This window comes from Amblyraja radiata, chromosome 1 (assembly GCF_010909765.2).
Source record: "Amblyraja radiata isolate CabotCenter1 chromosome 1, sAmbRad1.1.pri, whole genome shotgun sequence".
Lineage (NCBI taxonomy): Eukaryota > Metazoa > Chordata > Chondrichthyes > Rajiformes > Rajidae > Amblyraja > Amblyraja radiata.
In genome coordinates, this window is record NC_045956.1 from 17,548,026 (window position 1) to 17,564,372 (window position 16,347).

The 16,347-nt window shown below is 43.9% G+C and overlaps 1 protein-coding gene across 2 annotated transcripts in view; it reads left to right on the forward strand.

Moving 5' to 3' along the window:
• Positions 1-16,347, forward strand: part of fstl5 (follistatin like 5) — a 738,182-nt gene that overhangs the window by 35,618 nt on the left and 686,217 nt on the right. For both annotated transcript variants that reach the window (XM_033018303.1, XM_033018313.1), the window contains exon 2: positions 8,110-8,248. In XM_033018303.1, coding sequence (XP_032874194.1) covers positions 8,123-8,248 — 126 coding nt within the window. In that variant the 5' untranslated portion in view covers positions 8,110-8,122. The remainder of the gene's footprint in view (positions 1-8,109; positions 8,249-16,347) is intronic.

Sequence of the window (16,347 nt, forward strand, 5' to 3'; positions counted from 1 at the left end):
TTTTCCTGATGCCGGTGCTCTCCAAACTCTCCATTTCATCAAAAGGAGTAGAATTAGACTATTCGGCCCATCAAGTCTACTCTGCCATTCAATCATGGCTGATCTATCTCTCCCTCCTCGCCTCATTCTACTGCCTTCCCCGCATAATCTCTGACACCCGTGCTAATCAAAAATATATCTATCTCGTGCTTTAAAAATATCCACTGATTTGGCCTCTGCAGCCTCTGTGGCAAAGAATTCCACAGATTCACCACCCTCTGACGAAAGAGATTTCTCCTCATTGCCTTCCTAAAAGAATGCCCTTTAAATCTGAGGTTATGACCTCTAGTCCTAGACTCTCCCACAGTGAAAACATTCACTCCATATCCACTCTGTCTAAGGCTTTCACTATTCTGTATCTGTCAATGAGGCACACCCTCATTTTACTAAACTCCAGCAATTACCCAGTGTCAAACGCTCATTATAGGTTAACCTACTCATTCCCGGGATCATTCTTGTAAACCTCCTCTGGACCCTCTCCAGAGCCAGCACATCCTTCCTCAGATATGGTACCCAAGCTTGCTCACAATTTTCCAAATATGGCCTCATCAGGGCCTTATAGAGCCTCAGCATTACATCCCTGTTTTTGTATACAAGCCCTCTTGAAATAAATGCTAGCATTGAGTTTGCTTTCATGTTGTTTGTTTTAGTCGCTCTTGTTTTGACAGCATTCTGACATTGAATGCCTCATGGAGTCCAATGAATTGCCATAAAAACAATCTGGATCACTAATGTCCTTCAGGGAGGGAAATCTGTTCTCCTCACCCATATGTGTCTTAAGACCCTCAGCCATATGGTTACTTCTTAGCAGCCTTCTGATCTGATATGCCCAGCAGGTCATTCAGTTGTATCAAATCCGTGGTGTTCCATATAGCAAGAATTAAGCTGGATGAATCAGCACAAGATCAAATGTTTAAAAAGAGAGAACTTTTCCTTAATTATTCAGGGTCATTAAGTTTTCCTCATTCGTTGCAAGAACATACTCACTGGAGGGGATGACAGGCTGGTAGGCAGACAGATAGGATTGAAATAATGAGGTCTTCAATGTCGATTCCTCGCCCCCTTGCCTCACAACTACAGATCAAACATGGACAAGGAAACCCAATCTGTGGTTTTAGCTCAGCTGGGTGAGACAGCAGCTGTAAGAGATCATATTCCATTGGAATCTGAACCATTATGGACCAGCAAGCCAGGCCAAGGGACCAGTCACTAGTTGAATGAGCTGTGTGCAAGAGGGTGCTGGGAACAGCAGCAGGTATTCCCCAAAACAGGATGCCATCCAGACCAAGATAAAGCACAGGACAATGTGAGCATAGGACAATGCAGGCACAAATCACCAAAAACCACAGCGAACATATAGAATTGAGTGAACCCGCAACCTACAGTACTAGTACTCCTGAACAAGTTGTAGTCTCAGCTCCAGCTATGCCAATCTCGTGAAAACACATTCATCCAACAATATTTAATAAATGCCCAAATATGCTCTGCCTTCGTGAATCTGGATGGGTCAGTGGTTCAGCAGTAATTATTACTGTGGCACAACTAGCGATTTGGTTTCAATCTTGACCCGTAGTGCTGTTTGGGTATAATTTGTATCTACTCCCTGTTTTCCCATCAGTTTCCTTCAAGTTGTCTTTTGGTATATCTCTTTTGTTATCAACATTTTTAGGTTAGGAGATTAATTATCTACTATAAATCGCCCCAAAATGTTGACCAGACAGTAAAGAGGATTCGATAGATCTGTGGATTCCAGAGAAAAAAGTTCGGGAATGGGATTGATGGAATTTCTCTATGAATGGCATACTCACTGAGCCAAATAGCATTGTAAAAATTATAATAAATATTATATCCAAGATGATGAATTATTATACAATTGATATCTTCTGAATCTTAAGTAAAATGACGGAAGATGGCATCGATAGTGTTATCATGAGACACATACCAAAAACGTTCTCGCTTTTGATGAACTGAATTTCACCGGCAACATTCAGCTCCAGACTACATCATAGAATAAATCAGGGAAGGTAGTGCATCCATGGATAACAAGGGAAATCAGGGATAGTATCAAAGCGAAGGATGATGCGCACAAATTAGCCAGAAAAAGCAGCATACCGGAGGACTGGGAGAAATTCAGAGACCAGCAGAGGAGGACAAAGGGCTTAATTAGGAAAGGAAAAATAGATTATGAAAGAAAACTGGCAGGGAACATAAAAACTGACTGCAAAAGTTTTTATAGATTTGTGAAAAGAAAGAGATTAGTTAAAACAAATGTAGGTCCCTTGCAGTCAGAAACAGGTGAGTTGATCATGGGGAACAAGGATATGGCGGACCAATTGAATAACTACGTTGGTTCCGTCTTCACTAAGGAAGACATAAATAATCTGCCGGAAATAGCAGGGGATCGCGGGTCAAAGGAGTTGGAGGAATTGAGTGAAATCCAGGTTAGCCGGGAAGTGGTGTTGGGTAAATTAAATGGATTAAAGGCCGATAAATCCCCAGGGCCAGATAGGCTGCATCCCAGAGTACTTAAGGAAGTAGCTCCAGAAATAGTGGATGCATTAGTAATAATCTTTCAAAACTCTTTAGATTCTGGAGTAGTTCCTGAGGATTGGCGGGCCAAACGTAACCCCACTTTTTAAGAAGGGAGGGAGAGAGAAAACGGGGAATTACAGACCAGTTAGTCTAACATCGGTAGTGGGGAAACTGCTAGAGTCAGTTATTAAAGATGGGATAGCAGCACATTTGGAAAGTGGTGAAATCATTGGACAAAGTCAGCATGGATTTACAAAAGGTAAATCATGTCTGACGAATCTTATAGAATTTTTCGAGGATGTAACTAGTAGCGTGGATAGGGGAGAACCAGTGGATGTGGTGTATCTGGACTTCCAGAAGGCTTTCAACAAGGTCCCACATAAGAGATTAGTTTACAAACTTAAAGCACACGGCATTGGGGGTTCAGTATTGATGTGGATAGAGAACTGGCTGGCAAACAGGAAGCAAAGAGTAGGAGTAAACGGGTCCTTTTCACAATGCCAGGCAGTGACTAGTGGGGTACCGCAAGGCTCAGTGCTGGGACCCCAGCTATTTACAATATATATTAATGATCTGGATGAGGGAATTGAAGGCAATATCTCCAAGTTTGCGGATGACACTAAGCTGGGGGGCAGTGTTAGCTGTGAGGAGGATGCTAGGAGACTGCAAGGTGACTTGGATAGGCTGGGTGAGTGGGCAAATGTTTGGCAGATGCAGTATAATGTGGATAAATGTGAGGTTCTCCATTTTGGTGGCAAAAACAGGAAAGCAGACTATTATCTAAATGGTGGCCGACTAGGAAAAGGGGAGATGCAGCGAGACCTGGGTGTCATGGTACACCAGTCATTGAAAGTGGGCATGCAGGTGCAGCAGGCAGTGAAGAAAGCGAATGGTATGTTAGCTTTCATAGCAAAAGGATTTGAGTATAGGAGCAGGGAGGTTCTACTGCAGTTGTACAGGGTCTTGGTGAGACCACACCTGGAGTATTGCGTACAGTTTTGGTCTCCAAATCTGAGGAAGGACATTATTGCCATAGAGGGAGTGCAGAGAAGGTTCACCAGACTGATTCCTGGGATGTCAGGACTGTCTTATGAAGAAAGACTGGATAGACTTGGTTTATACTCTCTACAATTTAGGAAATTGAGAGGGGATCTTATAGAAACTTACAAAATTCTTAAGGGGTTGGACAGGCTAGATGCAGGAAGATTGCTCCCGATGTTGGGGAAGTCCAGGACAAGGGGTCACAGCTTAAGGATAAGGGGGAAATCCTTTAAAACCGAGATGAGAAGAACTTTTTTCACACAGAGAGTGGTGAATCTCTGGAACTCCCTGCCACAGAGGGTAGTCGAGGCCAGTTCATTGGCTATATTTAAGAGGGAGTTAGATGTGGCCCTTGTGGCTAAGGGGATCAGAGGGTATGGAGAGAAGGCAGGTACGGGATACTGAGTTGGATGATCAGCCATGATCATATTGAATGGCGGTGCAGGCTCGAAGGGCCGAATGGCCTACTCCTGCACCTAATTTCTATGTTTCTATGTCTATGTTTCTATAGCCTTTGTGTCGAAACCGGGGCAAATTATGTGAATTCCAGAGGCGAGGTGAATGTCAATGCCCTGAACATTAAGGCAGTATTTAAAAGAGTGAGGCATCAAATAGCCCTGGTAAAGTCAGTGGAAATCAAGAGTGTGTTCTTCACAAGCTGCAGTCGTATCTTTCACAAAGGAAGATGGTTGTTAGATATATTCACCTTTGCCCCAAGGCCCTGCTACTGGAGTTCAGCTGGTTCGTCTGTGACCTTTCTTTGATCATAAGGTCAGAAATGGGGATGTTCACTCCTGATCACACAACTGATCCATTTCGACCCACAACATCTCAGAAAATAAGTAGTCCATGCCTGTGTGCAGCATGACATGGACTGCGAACAGGAATGAGCTGATACAGAGTCATAGAATCATATAGAACAGAAAAGGGCCTGGGTGAAAAGATGGTTAAAAAGAAAAGGTTCATGATCATGTCATCCTTTTTACCCATCCTCCCTAATGCCAATTGCCTGCATGAAGCCTGTATCATTCCATGGCATCTTCAAACACCTCTCTTAATGGCCCTTAGACATAATGACTGCATCAGATTCTACCACCTCCTCTGGCAGCATGTTTCAGATATTAATCACTCTTTGTATATTAAAAAAATACTTCCCCCTCGGGTTCCCTTTGTATTTTCCTCGTTCCCATCTTAAAATTGTGATAGACACAAAACGCTGGACAGGCAGCATCTCTGGAGAGAAGGAATGGTTGACTTTTCCTGTCTGAAGAAGGGTCCTGTCCCGAAACGTCACCCATTCCTTCCCTCCAGAGATGCCGCCTGTCCTGCTGAGTTACTCCAGCACTTTGAGTCTATCTTCGGTTTGAACTAGCATCTGTAGTTCCTTTCTACACTTAAAATTGTGATATCTTGCTTTTGATACCCCCACCATGGACAAAGATTCTGACTTTCAATCTATGCCTAATGCAGAATCTATGATTCTGACTATCAAATTTATAAACTATCCTACCTCTCAAGCTCCTTTGATCGAAGGAAAATAAGCCTTGCCAATTCAATCTCTCCCCGTAAGTAAAGTCTGCCAATCCAGCCAACTGGTGAATTTCCTCTGCATAGTCTCCAGCACAATCTCATGTTTCGTATTATGTGACAAATAGAAGTGTACACAATAATGCAACCAATGTTTCATGAAGTTGCAACTTAACCTTTCAATGTTTACCTGCAAGACCTGATCAATGAAGGCAAGCATGCCATATGCCTTTTTCTCAACCCTATACCCACTTTCAGGCAACTATTAACTTGATCTCAAGGTCCCTCTGTTCATCAATTTTTCTCAGTGCCCCAACATTTCCTGTATATCTCAACTCCAATTTGACTTCTCAAGATATATTGCTTTGCATTTGTTGAGAATAAATTCCATCTGCCAATGTTTCACCCAAATCTCTATCTGATCTATGTCCTGCTGTAGCTTTAGATTATCTTCCTCACACCACTAACCTTTGAGTCATCCATAAACCTAGTAGTCATATATCCTATAGGCTGTTAATACATACTATGTAAAACAAAGGTCTAGTCATTGATCCCTGTGCTGCACCACTGGTCCCAGACTTCCAATCAGAACAGCATCCTTCCACCACCATTCTATGTTTCTTGTCATTTTGGATCTGAAATAGCAGACTCGCCTTGGATCCATGGTGCCTTAACTATCTGGACCAGCCTATACTTTGTCAAATGCCTTCTAAAAGACGATTTGAGCAACTCATCGATCTTGGTTAATTCCTCAAAAGATATGATGCTGGGGATACTGTGGTGACTTATTCACCTCCTGATACGCTAAAGCCTTTCCACCGCCGAAAGGCACGAGTCATAGTGAAATTTTAACTATGATAAGAACCTCAGCACCATCGACAGCAATGCAAACCATATCATTTACAATGTGTAGGAAAGAACGGCAGATGCTGGTTTAAATCGAAGCTAGACACAAAATGCTGGAGTAACTCAGCGGGACAGGCAGCATCTCTGAAGAGAAGGAATGGGTGACGTTTCAGGTCGAGACCCTTCTTCAGACTGGATATATCTCTATATTACTAAAAGTCTGATCTTGACCGCTTTTGGCCCACTGTGCTGCGATTTCCGAGAGAACGCCGCCACCTACGGCCGTCATTTTTGGCCACCTCGCTCAGAGCCCCCCTCCGCCATATGAGTGTGGAGACTTTTTTCCGTCAATGAAAAATGAGAGGTATATTAATGTTTTTACAAAATTCCCCATTCTCTCTGCTGCCCCTGCTGGCGGCAGGGGGAGGGACTATAAATCCAGGAAGTGTCGTGCCTCACTCAGTTTCTGCCAGACCCAGGAAGCGAGAGGGTCACGGCACTCTGAGCTGCGAATAACACTGAACGCACGTCTACTCCACGGTGAGTCCCCTCGATGCGGCTGTAAAGTGGCTGCAGCCCTTTTTAAAAAGTTTGTGTTCACAAAATGAATTTCAGTTGTCGGGTGGCTGCAGCCCAATTGTTTGCCTCGCCTTTTTTAACAAGTTTGTGTTCACAAAATGAATTTTGGTTGTCGGGTGGCTGCAGCCCAATTGTTTGCCTCGCCTTTTTGAACAGGTTTGTGTTCACAAAATGAATTTTGGTTGTCGGGTGGCTGCAGCCCAATTGTTTGCCTTGGCTTGGCTTTTAAAATCGTTGCAACAGTTGGATGCCTGCCCAAGCATCCATACGGCCCACAATGTCTATACTAGCCCTCTGGAAACCAGTACCTTCGGCCCGCAACACCCATACTAGCGCAACAGGCAGCCCCCCTCCCCCCCCCCCCCCTTTGCACCTTCATCAGAAGTGGTTCAAGCAGGTGGCGTGCCATGAAGGCAGTTTTAGGTGAGGATTAAATGGCAATCTAGTCTATAGAAAGTTAGGTCCAACGCAGCTGAAGTGTCTCCATTCATTTCAATGGACAACCAAGTCTGTGTGGAGAAATGAAGATAGACACAAAATTCTGGAGTTATGACCCTGTCCCACTTAGGAAACCTGAACGGAAACCTCTGGAGACTTTGTGCCCCACCCAAGGTTTCAGTGCGGTTCCCGGAGATTGCAGGTGGTTGCCGGAGGTTGCAGGTAGTGGAAGCAGGTAGGGAGACTGACAAAAACCTCCGGGAACTGCACGGAAACCTTGGGTGGCGCGCAAAGTCTCCAGACGTTTCCGTTCAGGTTTCCTAAGTGGGACAGGGGCATTAACTCAGCGGAACAGGCAGCATCTATGGCTAGATGGCCCAAAAATATAATTTAAAAAAAATATGTTTAAGATAATATACATTATTTAATTGTATTTAATCAGTGCCTTCTCGTGTTCTCAAGTGTTGTACATTTTTAAAATGTGTATTAACTATTTTTAATACAATCGACTCATTCTTCAGTAGCTTTTGAATATTTGTGAATGCCGGAGACAAAAAATAAATAGTCCTGTTTGTTGCAGCTTGACAGCTGGTTCAGCTTGGCTTCGCTGGCTGTCAAAACATTTCTGTGTGGTTGACAGTGGGGGAGCCCTGACATTGCTCAGGGCTTTACCAGTCACACAGGAGCCAACTTCCTTGAGGATGTTTGTGCCAGGAGTCCTGGCCAAAGTAGAAGTGAGCTTGGTGGCCACTGAGCACAAGAGACAAGTCGCTTTTGGGGAATTTTAATCAACAATCGCATGTCCCACTGGGGCCTGCATTCTGGTTTATAATCACCAAAACAAACATTATTGCAATGACAATAATTTTCACCAATGGATGCAGAAAGTGTTTTGAAGAAAGTAGTCACAAATTAAAGGGCTGAGCCAAAATACCAACCAGCAATTGGTATGAAAATAAAAATGGAGTGGTTATTGATCATTGTTTCCCAAAGCCTATGGTAATTTTATTGTTACCTATTAATTCAGTAACTTCATGTCTAATTTTGTTAGTCAAGCATCTGATAAGTGATTAAATCTACATATCTATTCCTTTTTTGTGCTTTCAGGCAAAGACTAACAATGATGCCGGACTGGTGGACGACATTTTTATTACTTTGTGTTATCTTCTTGAGCACTGACGGGGGGCCGACTAAAGAAGGATTTGGTCCGAAACACTTTGTGCCGTTAGTTCGTTTTCGTCATAAGGTACAGTCTGTACTCTGTTTATACTAGTTCCTTATATGTACATTTCCAAGCCAAAGTAAGCAAAATGAATGCAAACTTAGCTTCAGTTGACAAAATGTTCTCATCGTTCTTAGTTTAGTTTTAGTTTAGAGATACAGCATGGAAACAGGCCCTTCGGCCCACCGAGTCTGCACCGACCAGTGATCCCTGCACATGGACACTATCCTACACACACTAGGGACAGTTTGTACATATACCAAGGCCAATTAACCTACAAACCTGTGCGTCTTTGGATTGTGGAAGGGCACTGAAGATCTCGGAGAAAACCCACCCTGTCACGGGGTGAACATAAATTCCGTACAGACAGCACCCGTTGCCAGGATGGAACCCGGGTCTCTGGCACTGCAAGCGCTGCAAGGCAGAAACTCCACCGCTGCGGCACCATGCCACACAATTGATCTTTGTTTTAATTGTTCTTTTTGCAAACACTTGGAGATGAGTCGCTTGTCAACGGATAGATACCTGGACTCTGGCCTGCGCTTGTAGACATAGTATTCATGTGTCTAGTTCAGCTGAGTTTTAGGTTAATTATGACAATCAACCCCAACTTCCCCCCCCCCCCCCCCCCACCCAAAGGAAAAGCACATGGTAGAGAAGTACATGGCAATTAAAATGTCATTAAATACCAAAGGCAAGGTGGTTACATTTTCTTTTGTTGGAGCTGAAACATAAAATAAATATTGATTTTTCCATGATCAGTTGTGTTGTACATTGTCCAAATGTAATATTGACTCAGTTTCTCTCTCTCCACTAGTATGGTTGATCTGCTGGGCATTTTCTACAGTGCTGCATTAGCATGGACTGTAACTTGTGTTCTCTCTCTCTCTCTCTCTCTCTCTCTCTCTCTCCAACTGCTCTCAGTTATCTGTCAAATACAGGGTCTCAGTGGATTATTAGAATAACAATCCCCGTCTCATCCTATCAGAGATGTGGCCTTTGTCCTGTCCATTCCTCAGTCACCATTTCTACAACTTAAATCTAACTTTTCTCTTTCTCTCTTTCTCTTTCCCTAGTTCAGATTAATGTTCCTTGCCTGAAATGGTATTGATGTTTCTGTTGCCACAGCCTGATCTAAATAGATGTTTCTAATTGTTTTCCGTTTTTACTTCAGATGTTCAGCAACTGAAGTATTTTGGATTTTCATGGTTGTTCTATGCTGCTTTCAATGATTCTTCAGTGAGCTGCTGTTCACGGATCAGCGCTGTTGCATCAGCTGACAGGGATTGGTAGTTGTTCGTTAGGAAGAAGTTTCCTTGCCCAAATTTTACCTGAAGTTGTGAGACTTTATGGGATCTGGAGTCAATCTTGACTTCCACCTCTGCACAAGTGTGCTGCCACTTTTAGAGTTTAGAGTTTGGAGTGGAAACAGGCCCTTTGGCCCACAGGGTCCATGCTGACCATCAAACACCCGTACACTAGTCCTATGTTATCCCACTTTCCGATCCTACACACAGAAGCCAATTCACCTACAAACTTGTACATGTTTGGAATGTGGGAGGAAACCGAAGCACCCGGAGAAAACCCACACTGTCACAGGGAGGATGGAGAAACTTCGCACAGACAGCACCCTTTTGGCCCTGTCCCATGGTAAGAGTTCATTCCAAGAGTTCTCCCGAGTTTGCCCTGATTCGAACTCGGAGATTTACGATAATGGCCGCTTGTCGGTACTCGGGGCTCTCGTGGACATTTTTCAACATGTTGAAAAATCTTCACGAGTCTTCCCGAGCTTACCTGCCATTAGCGTGTCTTCCCTAGTACCTGCCGTTAGCATTACGAGCCCCTAAGAGATGTCCCCGAGCTCCGACGTACCCGCTATGTTCATTCTCCGTGCTTACCACGTTTGATTTTTTTTAAACTCTGGAGAACTCTTGGAATGAACTCGTACCATGGGACAGGGCCATAAGTCAGGATTGAACCCAGGTCCCTGGCACTGTACGGCAGCAGCTTTACGGCAGTGCCATCCTTTGGTGGGTCTGTCCAGCCAGTGGGACCATGTATCTAGGGATTCTGGTTCGTTCTCTGTAATATACGATTTGGTATGACACCATTTGTTTGTTACTCAATTCGTTTGAAAGACTGCTTTCCCATTATCAACTCAGTCCCCAGAGATTTATAAGGAATACATAGCAACATTGACAGAGCTCTGAGCAACTTTTCTGTGTTTGAATTCCAAGGCTAGGTCAATACTTGCTCTGTCGCATTTAATAATTTTCCTATAGAAATAAGCAAATGCAGATGCTGGTTTTCAAAAAAGACACAAAGTGCTGGAATAACTCAGCGTGTTTGGCAGCATCTCTGAAGGATGTAGATAGGTGATGTTTCAGGTTGGGTCCCTGCTTAAGACTAATCAGAGACCATGTTCTCCAGGGACGCTGCCTGACCTGCTGAGTTATTCCAGCATTTGTGTCTATTTTTCACCCTTTTCCAACATGGTTTGACACAACTGAATGGGTGTTTGGTTATTTCGGAGGGCAGTTAACAATCTTATCGCTGTCGACTTGCACGTAGGTCAGACCAGATGCTTAAAGGGCCGGTCCCACCAGCATGCGACTGCATGCGGCAAGCACGACCTAACATGGTCGCTTGAGCCGTACGGCCTCGTGGGGCCGGTCCCACTTCGTTCGCCGGAGCCGTATGGAGTTGTGCGGAGCTGGTCCCGACATCGCGCGGGGCTCCAAAAAACTGCCACTGTCCAAAGATTCCGCGCGGCAACGGCCTGCCGGGCCGCAGCCGCATTGAGGCCGCACGCTCCACCTTGGCGGGCGTGCGCAGCGTCTCGACGCCGTACGCAGCGTCTTGACGGCGTACGCCTAGCGCGAACTTCCCCCGGACTTCGCTCGAACTTCACGTCAACTCGTACGTAATCACTCGACCTCCGCACGACCCCCGCTTCCAGTTTGGTCGCGCTCGCCTCATGCAGTCGCATGCTCGTGGGACAGGCCCTTAGGGCAAGAATCCTTCCCTGCAGAACAGTAATTAAGCAACAGGATTTTTTATTTGACAATTTACAGCTACAAACTGCTCAGTTTTATTTTAACATTTAAATTATTGACTGAGTTTAATTTCTGGTTGCCAGGCCAACGTTTTTTGGATTGTTAGACAACGTTTAGGTTCACTTGTTTGGTTATTTAACCATTGCACTAATGCTTTGCTTTAATGATAAGTTTACTTATCTGCATTCTTGTTTCATACAAGTTAAACATGATTGTTAAGTCTTTCTATTCATCAATACTTTTCAATATCTTTCCATTAAGAGATACCTCTGATTATTTTAATATTCCAAAGAGCAATTTCTCATGCACATCTATATTTCACCAAACATCTGTCCACAAATTCTGTTCCCCTCCCTGTGTCTTGAAGATTTGCAGCCCCTTTGTTGTACTCCATTTAAAAAAAAATCAAAAGAATGAATGTTTTGTCAATATTTATTCTTCAAAGGATTCTTCCCATCTCAAATTTTGTAGAGTGGTGAAAGTAAATAGCGTGACCAGATGAGTAATCCTGAAATAATTAATTTTTAATTCCTCCAAATTAGCACAAATTGACATCTTCAAGTTCTCACTTGTTAAGCACGGTACGGAATCAAACGGGTGTGGCTGTATTAGACTTCTGCAGTTGGACTGGAGGTAACAGATGTTAAAACTCTGCCTGGATTTCTCCTGCTGGTAATTAGCCTATAACAGCGGTTCACGAGAATTAGTTGAGGGCAAGCTTTAGCTTGGGCTGTGTTAGCTGTCTTTAGATTGATTTGCACTGGGCCAATACTGGGAGGTGCTGAAGGGCTGCTTATTTGGTGGGAACAATTCCCACAGGAGTTAGGATTCACAGGAGGGATTTAAACCTGGGAGGAATCGCCTAGCAACATCAGGCACATAACCCACATGTGTGATGAAAGATAAAACGGAGTCATTTTAATGAACCTTCCTGTCGAGCTGGTGTTCCACTGAAACATCCCAGTGGATCCCAACCTGGATTATGGCCAACAAATGGAAAGGATTTGTAAGGCTTATTGGGACGATCGTCATCACTTGTGGTACAACTACATTATAAAAACATAACCACGGCGAGTGCTTAGCAATCACAGTTTAAAGCAAATGATTTAGTGAAGTGAGGTCCCAGGGATTTAGAGATAAGATTAAGACAGAAGCTGCTTGTCAGCTTTTCTCATCTGCGGCTCTGATCAGCTGACATGGGTCATGGGGCTGCAGCGTTCATCTCCCAGAGGAACTACAAGCCACTGCCACACACTATACAGGTCCTGTCATGTCACTGTTGCAAATCTGGCTGCGTTTTCTGCTTCATAAGCATCCTATCATGAAACTTTATTGATCTAGGTCATGAGAAGCTTCTTATCTCGCATCTATATCTTGACCTTGGTACACATGCTGTACAGAGAGGAACCATGATCATTCTGAATTCACACTGTGCCACATTCCTTTTTTCAAAATGCATGCTGTATTCCATGATGCACTGGTTATGAAATTTGATTTTGACCATAGAATACACAGACTGATTTATTTGCCAGTTTTTTAGAGAGGAAAGCAGAATGAATTTAATACCTGGTTTGGGAATCCTCATCATCAACTTGTAGACCTTCTGTCTCTGGTGGGTCTGTGACCAAATATTTGCACCATATATTGGGCACTTCCCCTCAGCAAAGTTGAGTATATCGTGGCAAATAAGAATGGGACAGAGACCAGGGTCACTGCCAGTGTAACAATTGCCACCCCATTGTTACAGCTATACCATCTTTGAATGCAGCATCCTGGCACCTTGTTTATTCTCATTGCTATTCACCTCGCTATTGCTATTGCTATTCACATTGCTAGGGCTCTTAAAAATAGCGGAGTCAGGGGATATGGGGAGAAGGCAGGAACGGGGTACTGATTGGGGATGATCAGCCATGATCACATTGAATGGCGGTGCTGGCTCGAAGGGCTGAATGGCCTACTCCTGCACCTATTGTCTATTGTCACCTCTGGAAAACATTGACAAGACCAGCATTTATTACTCATCCTTAATTGCCCTTGACAAGATGGTGACAAGTCATCTTTTTGAGAAACTATAATCCTTCTGGTGAAGGTGATCCCGCTGGTACTTAGACACATGGACTGTGAAATACTTAGTCCTGCTGGGACTTCGACGCATAGACGGTGAAGGACTGATGATAGATTTCCTTCTGAGAGTGGTGTATGACTTGGAAGGGAACCTGCAATGGTGGTTCCCTTGAGCTTGCTGCCATTGTCCTTCATAGTGCTGGAGATCATGGATGGGTAATACGGTTGGTGTATCCGAGCTGAAGAGCTGCAGTGTATTTTGCAGAAGTGACGACAGCCAATATGTGCTGCTGGTGGAGGCAATTAATATTTTGGGTGTTGAAAGGTGTGTCAGTCAAGTGGTTTACTTTGTTCTGGATGTGTTGAACTTTGAGTGTTTTTGCAGTTGATTCTTCAACGTAGAAATTGAGTTTTACTGTATTGCATTTTTGCCAGTTCTTCACTTCATTTTAGTCTAGGCTGCTACTACTGCAAGTATGCATTTTGCATTGACCCATTGACTGCTTGGCTCGTGAATACAAGTGGAATGCAAGACACATTGGCCTTTGAGGTCACAGGTTGTAGCAGTGTACATATTTGCAACTGCTGATGGTCCACAATGCCTAATAGATTCCTAATTTTGAGTGGCCAAATTTTATTCCATTTAGTTTATCCTATTTAGCACAGTTGTAGTCCAACACAACACAACACAACACAACACAGTGCGTCCTTGGTCTCCAAAAGGGCTGTAGGTTAGCCATGTCCATCAATGTAATGGAAACATGTACCTATAACAGCTTGATTGGTGAGTGAATGTATCCCTTCTTTTGGATTCATTTGTAACCAGTACAGATCCCTTTCGCCAGCTCTGTCCTCCTGGACTTGGCCGGTTCAGTCAACAGCCATCATTTCTTTGTCGATGGTCAAATTACAACTCTGTAGTTTGGTCATTGTATTAATACAGAAAGCAAATTTTTGAAAATTCTTACAAAGCAAGAGTGGAAGACAGCTGAAGAGTGTGTGTGAAAGAAATGAAAGCTAGCACATGGCAAAAGCAGCCCCTGGCATTTCCCTCAGCGATGCGAGGCTGGGCCAAAACTGTGCCACTGCAACATTGAGGCCTTTCTTTAGACTGTGGGGTCAGCTCATTTTCATATCATTGGCATCAGCTGAATGCTGCTCCTGTGTAAACTGGGAACACTGCACTGGTCTGGCTGCAACTTTCAAGAGCTGCTTTTAGAAAGTACTGAATATTTCAACAGCAGACTGGAAAATAACAGCATCAAGCTTTTTGCTTGAATGACTGACTGACTGATTGACTGTCAGGTGGCTGTGATGAGGATAGGAGCTTTTTACTCTGTGTTAAATCTTGACAAACACATATACTTCTATTGGGAAAAAATACTGGAGATGCGCTGAAAGAGGGGCAAAGGCATTGCTAGAAAAATAAAAGTCCTGTGGAATCCTTGGGGGAAAAAAAACCCTTGGAAATGTTTTGCATGGGCTACATGTAAGGGGTTTTGAGGAATGAAGTGAAACCTCATAGCCAATTAACAGGGAAAACTGTGGGGACATGGATTAAATGGGAAGCACTCAACAAGAAGCACAGAGAGGAATAGATCCAGTAGATGCACAGTCTCTTGCCCAGAGTAGGGGAATCGAGCACTAGAGGACATAGGTTCAAGGTGAAGGGGAGAAGAATTAATAGGAATCTGAGGGGTAACTTTTTCACACAAACAGTGGTGGGTGTAAGGAACAAGCTGCCAAACGTTTAAGAAACAGTTAGACAGGTACATGGATCGGACTGGTTTGGAGGGGTATGGACCAAACGCAGGCAGGTGGGACTAATGTAGCTGGGATGTGTGGGCAAGTTGGGCTGAAGGGCCTGTTTCCACACTATATCATACTATGACTATCAAGAGAAGAGTAAGACAAACACACATTTTACATGACGTGTAGGAAGGAACTGCTGATACTGGCTTACACCAAAGATAGGCGCAAAATACTGGAGTAACTGAACGGGTCATGCAGCATCTCTGGAGAAAAGGAATAGGTTATGTTTCAGGTCGAGACACTTCCTCGAACTGGGAAGGTTCTTGACCTGAAACGTCACATATTCCTTATCTCCAGAGATGCTGCCTGACCCGCTGAGTTACGCCAGCATTTTGTGTCACACATTGTACAAGACATTGGTGAGGTATGTTTCAAGAGCGGAACTCGCTATCAAAACATGGAGGGGACGGGGGACACAATTTTTTGGCGGCCACGCGCGCATGCGCATACTCACACACACACACACACACACACACACACACACACACACACACACACACACACACACACACACACGCGAGGCTTTGGAGGCTCAATCTAGCGCTAAAAGCGGAGATTTTTAAAATCGGGATCACAAAAACTTGGGGGGGGGGATGTCCCCCACCTCTCAAAACATGGGGGGGGCGTGTCCCCTCTGGCCCCCCCGGGTTTTCCGCCCCTGGTATGTTTGAAATATTGTGTTCAGTTTTGGGTGTTAGAGGAAAGATGTTGTTAAGCTGGAAAGAGTGCAACAAAGGTTTAGGAGGATGTTGTCAGGACTCGAGGGCCTGAGCTATAGGGAGAGGTCGAGCAGGCCTCTTTATTTTTATTTATTGGGGAACAGGAGGATGAGGGATGATGACCTTATAGAAGTGTAAAAGATCATCAAAGGAATAGATAAGGTAAATGCATAGAATCTTTTACCTGGAGTAGGGGAATCAAGAAACAGTGGACATAGGTTTAAGGTGAGGGTAGAAAGATTTAATAGGAACCTGAAAGGCAAAAAATTTATGCAAAAGGTGGTAGCTATATAACAGAAACTGCTGAAGAAGGTACTTGAGGCAGGTACTTGAGGCAGGTACTATCACAACATTCAATAAAACTTTGGGCAACCATTGTGCAATTTCATTCAGAATTTCTTAAGTATTTATTTATCCTGAACATTGAGGGCCGACAATATTTAGTGAAAATGAAGATAAAGTCTTTCCGACT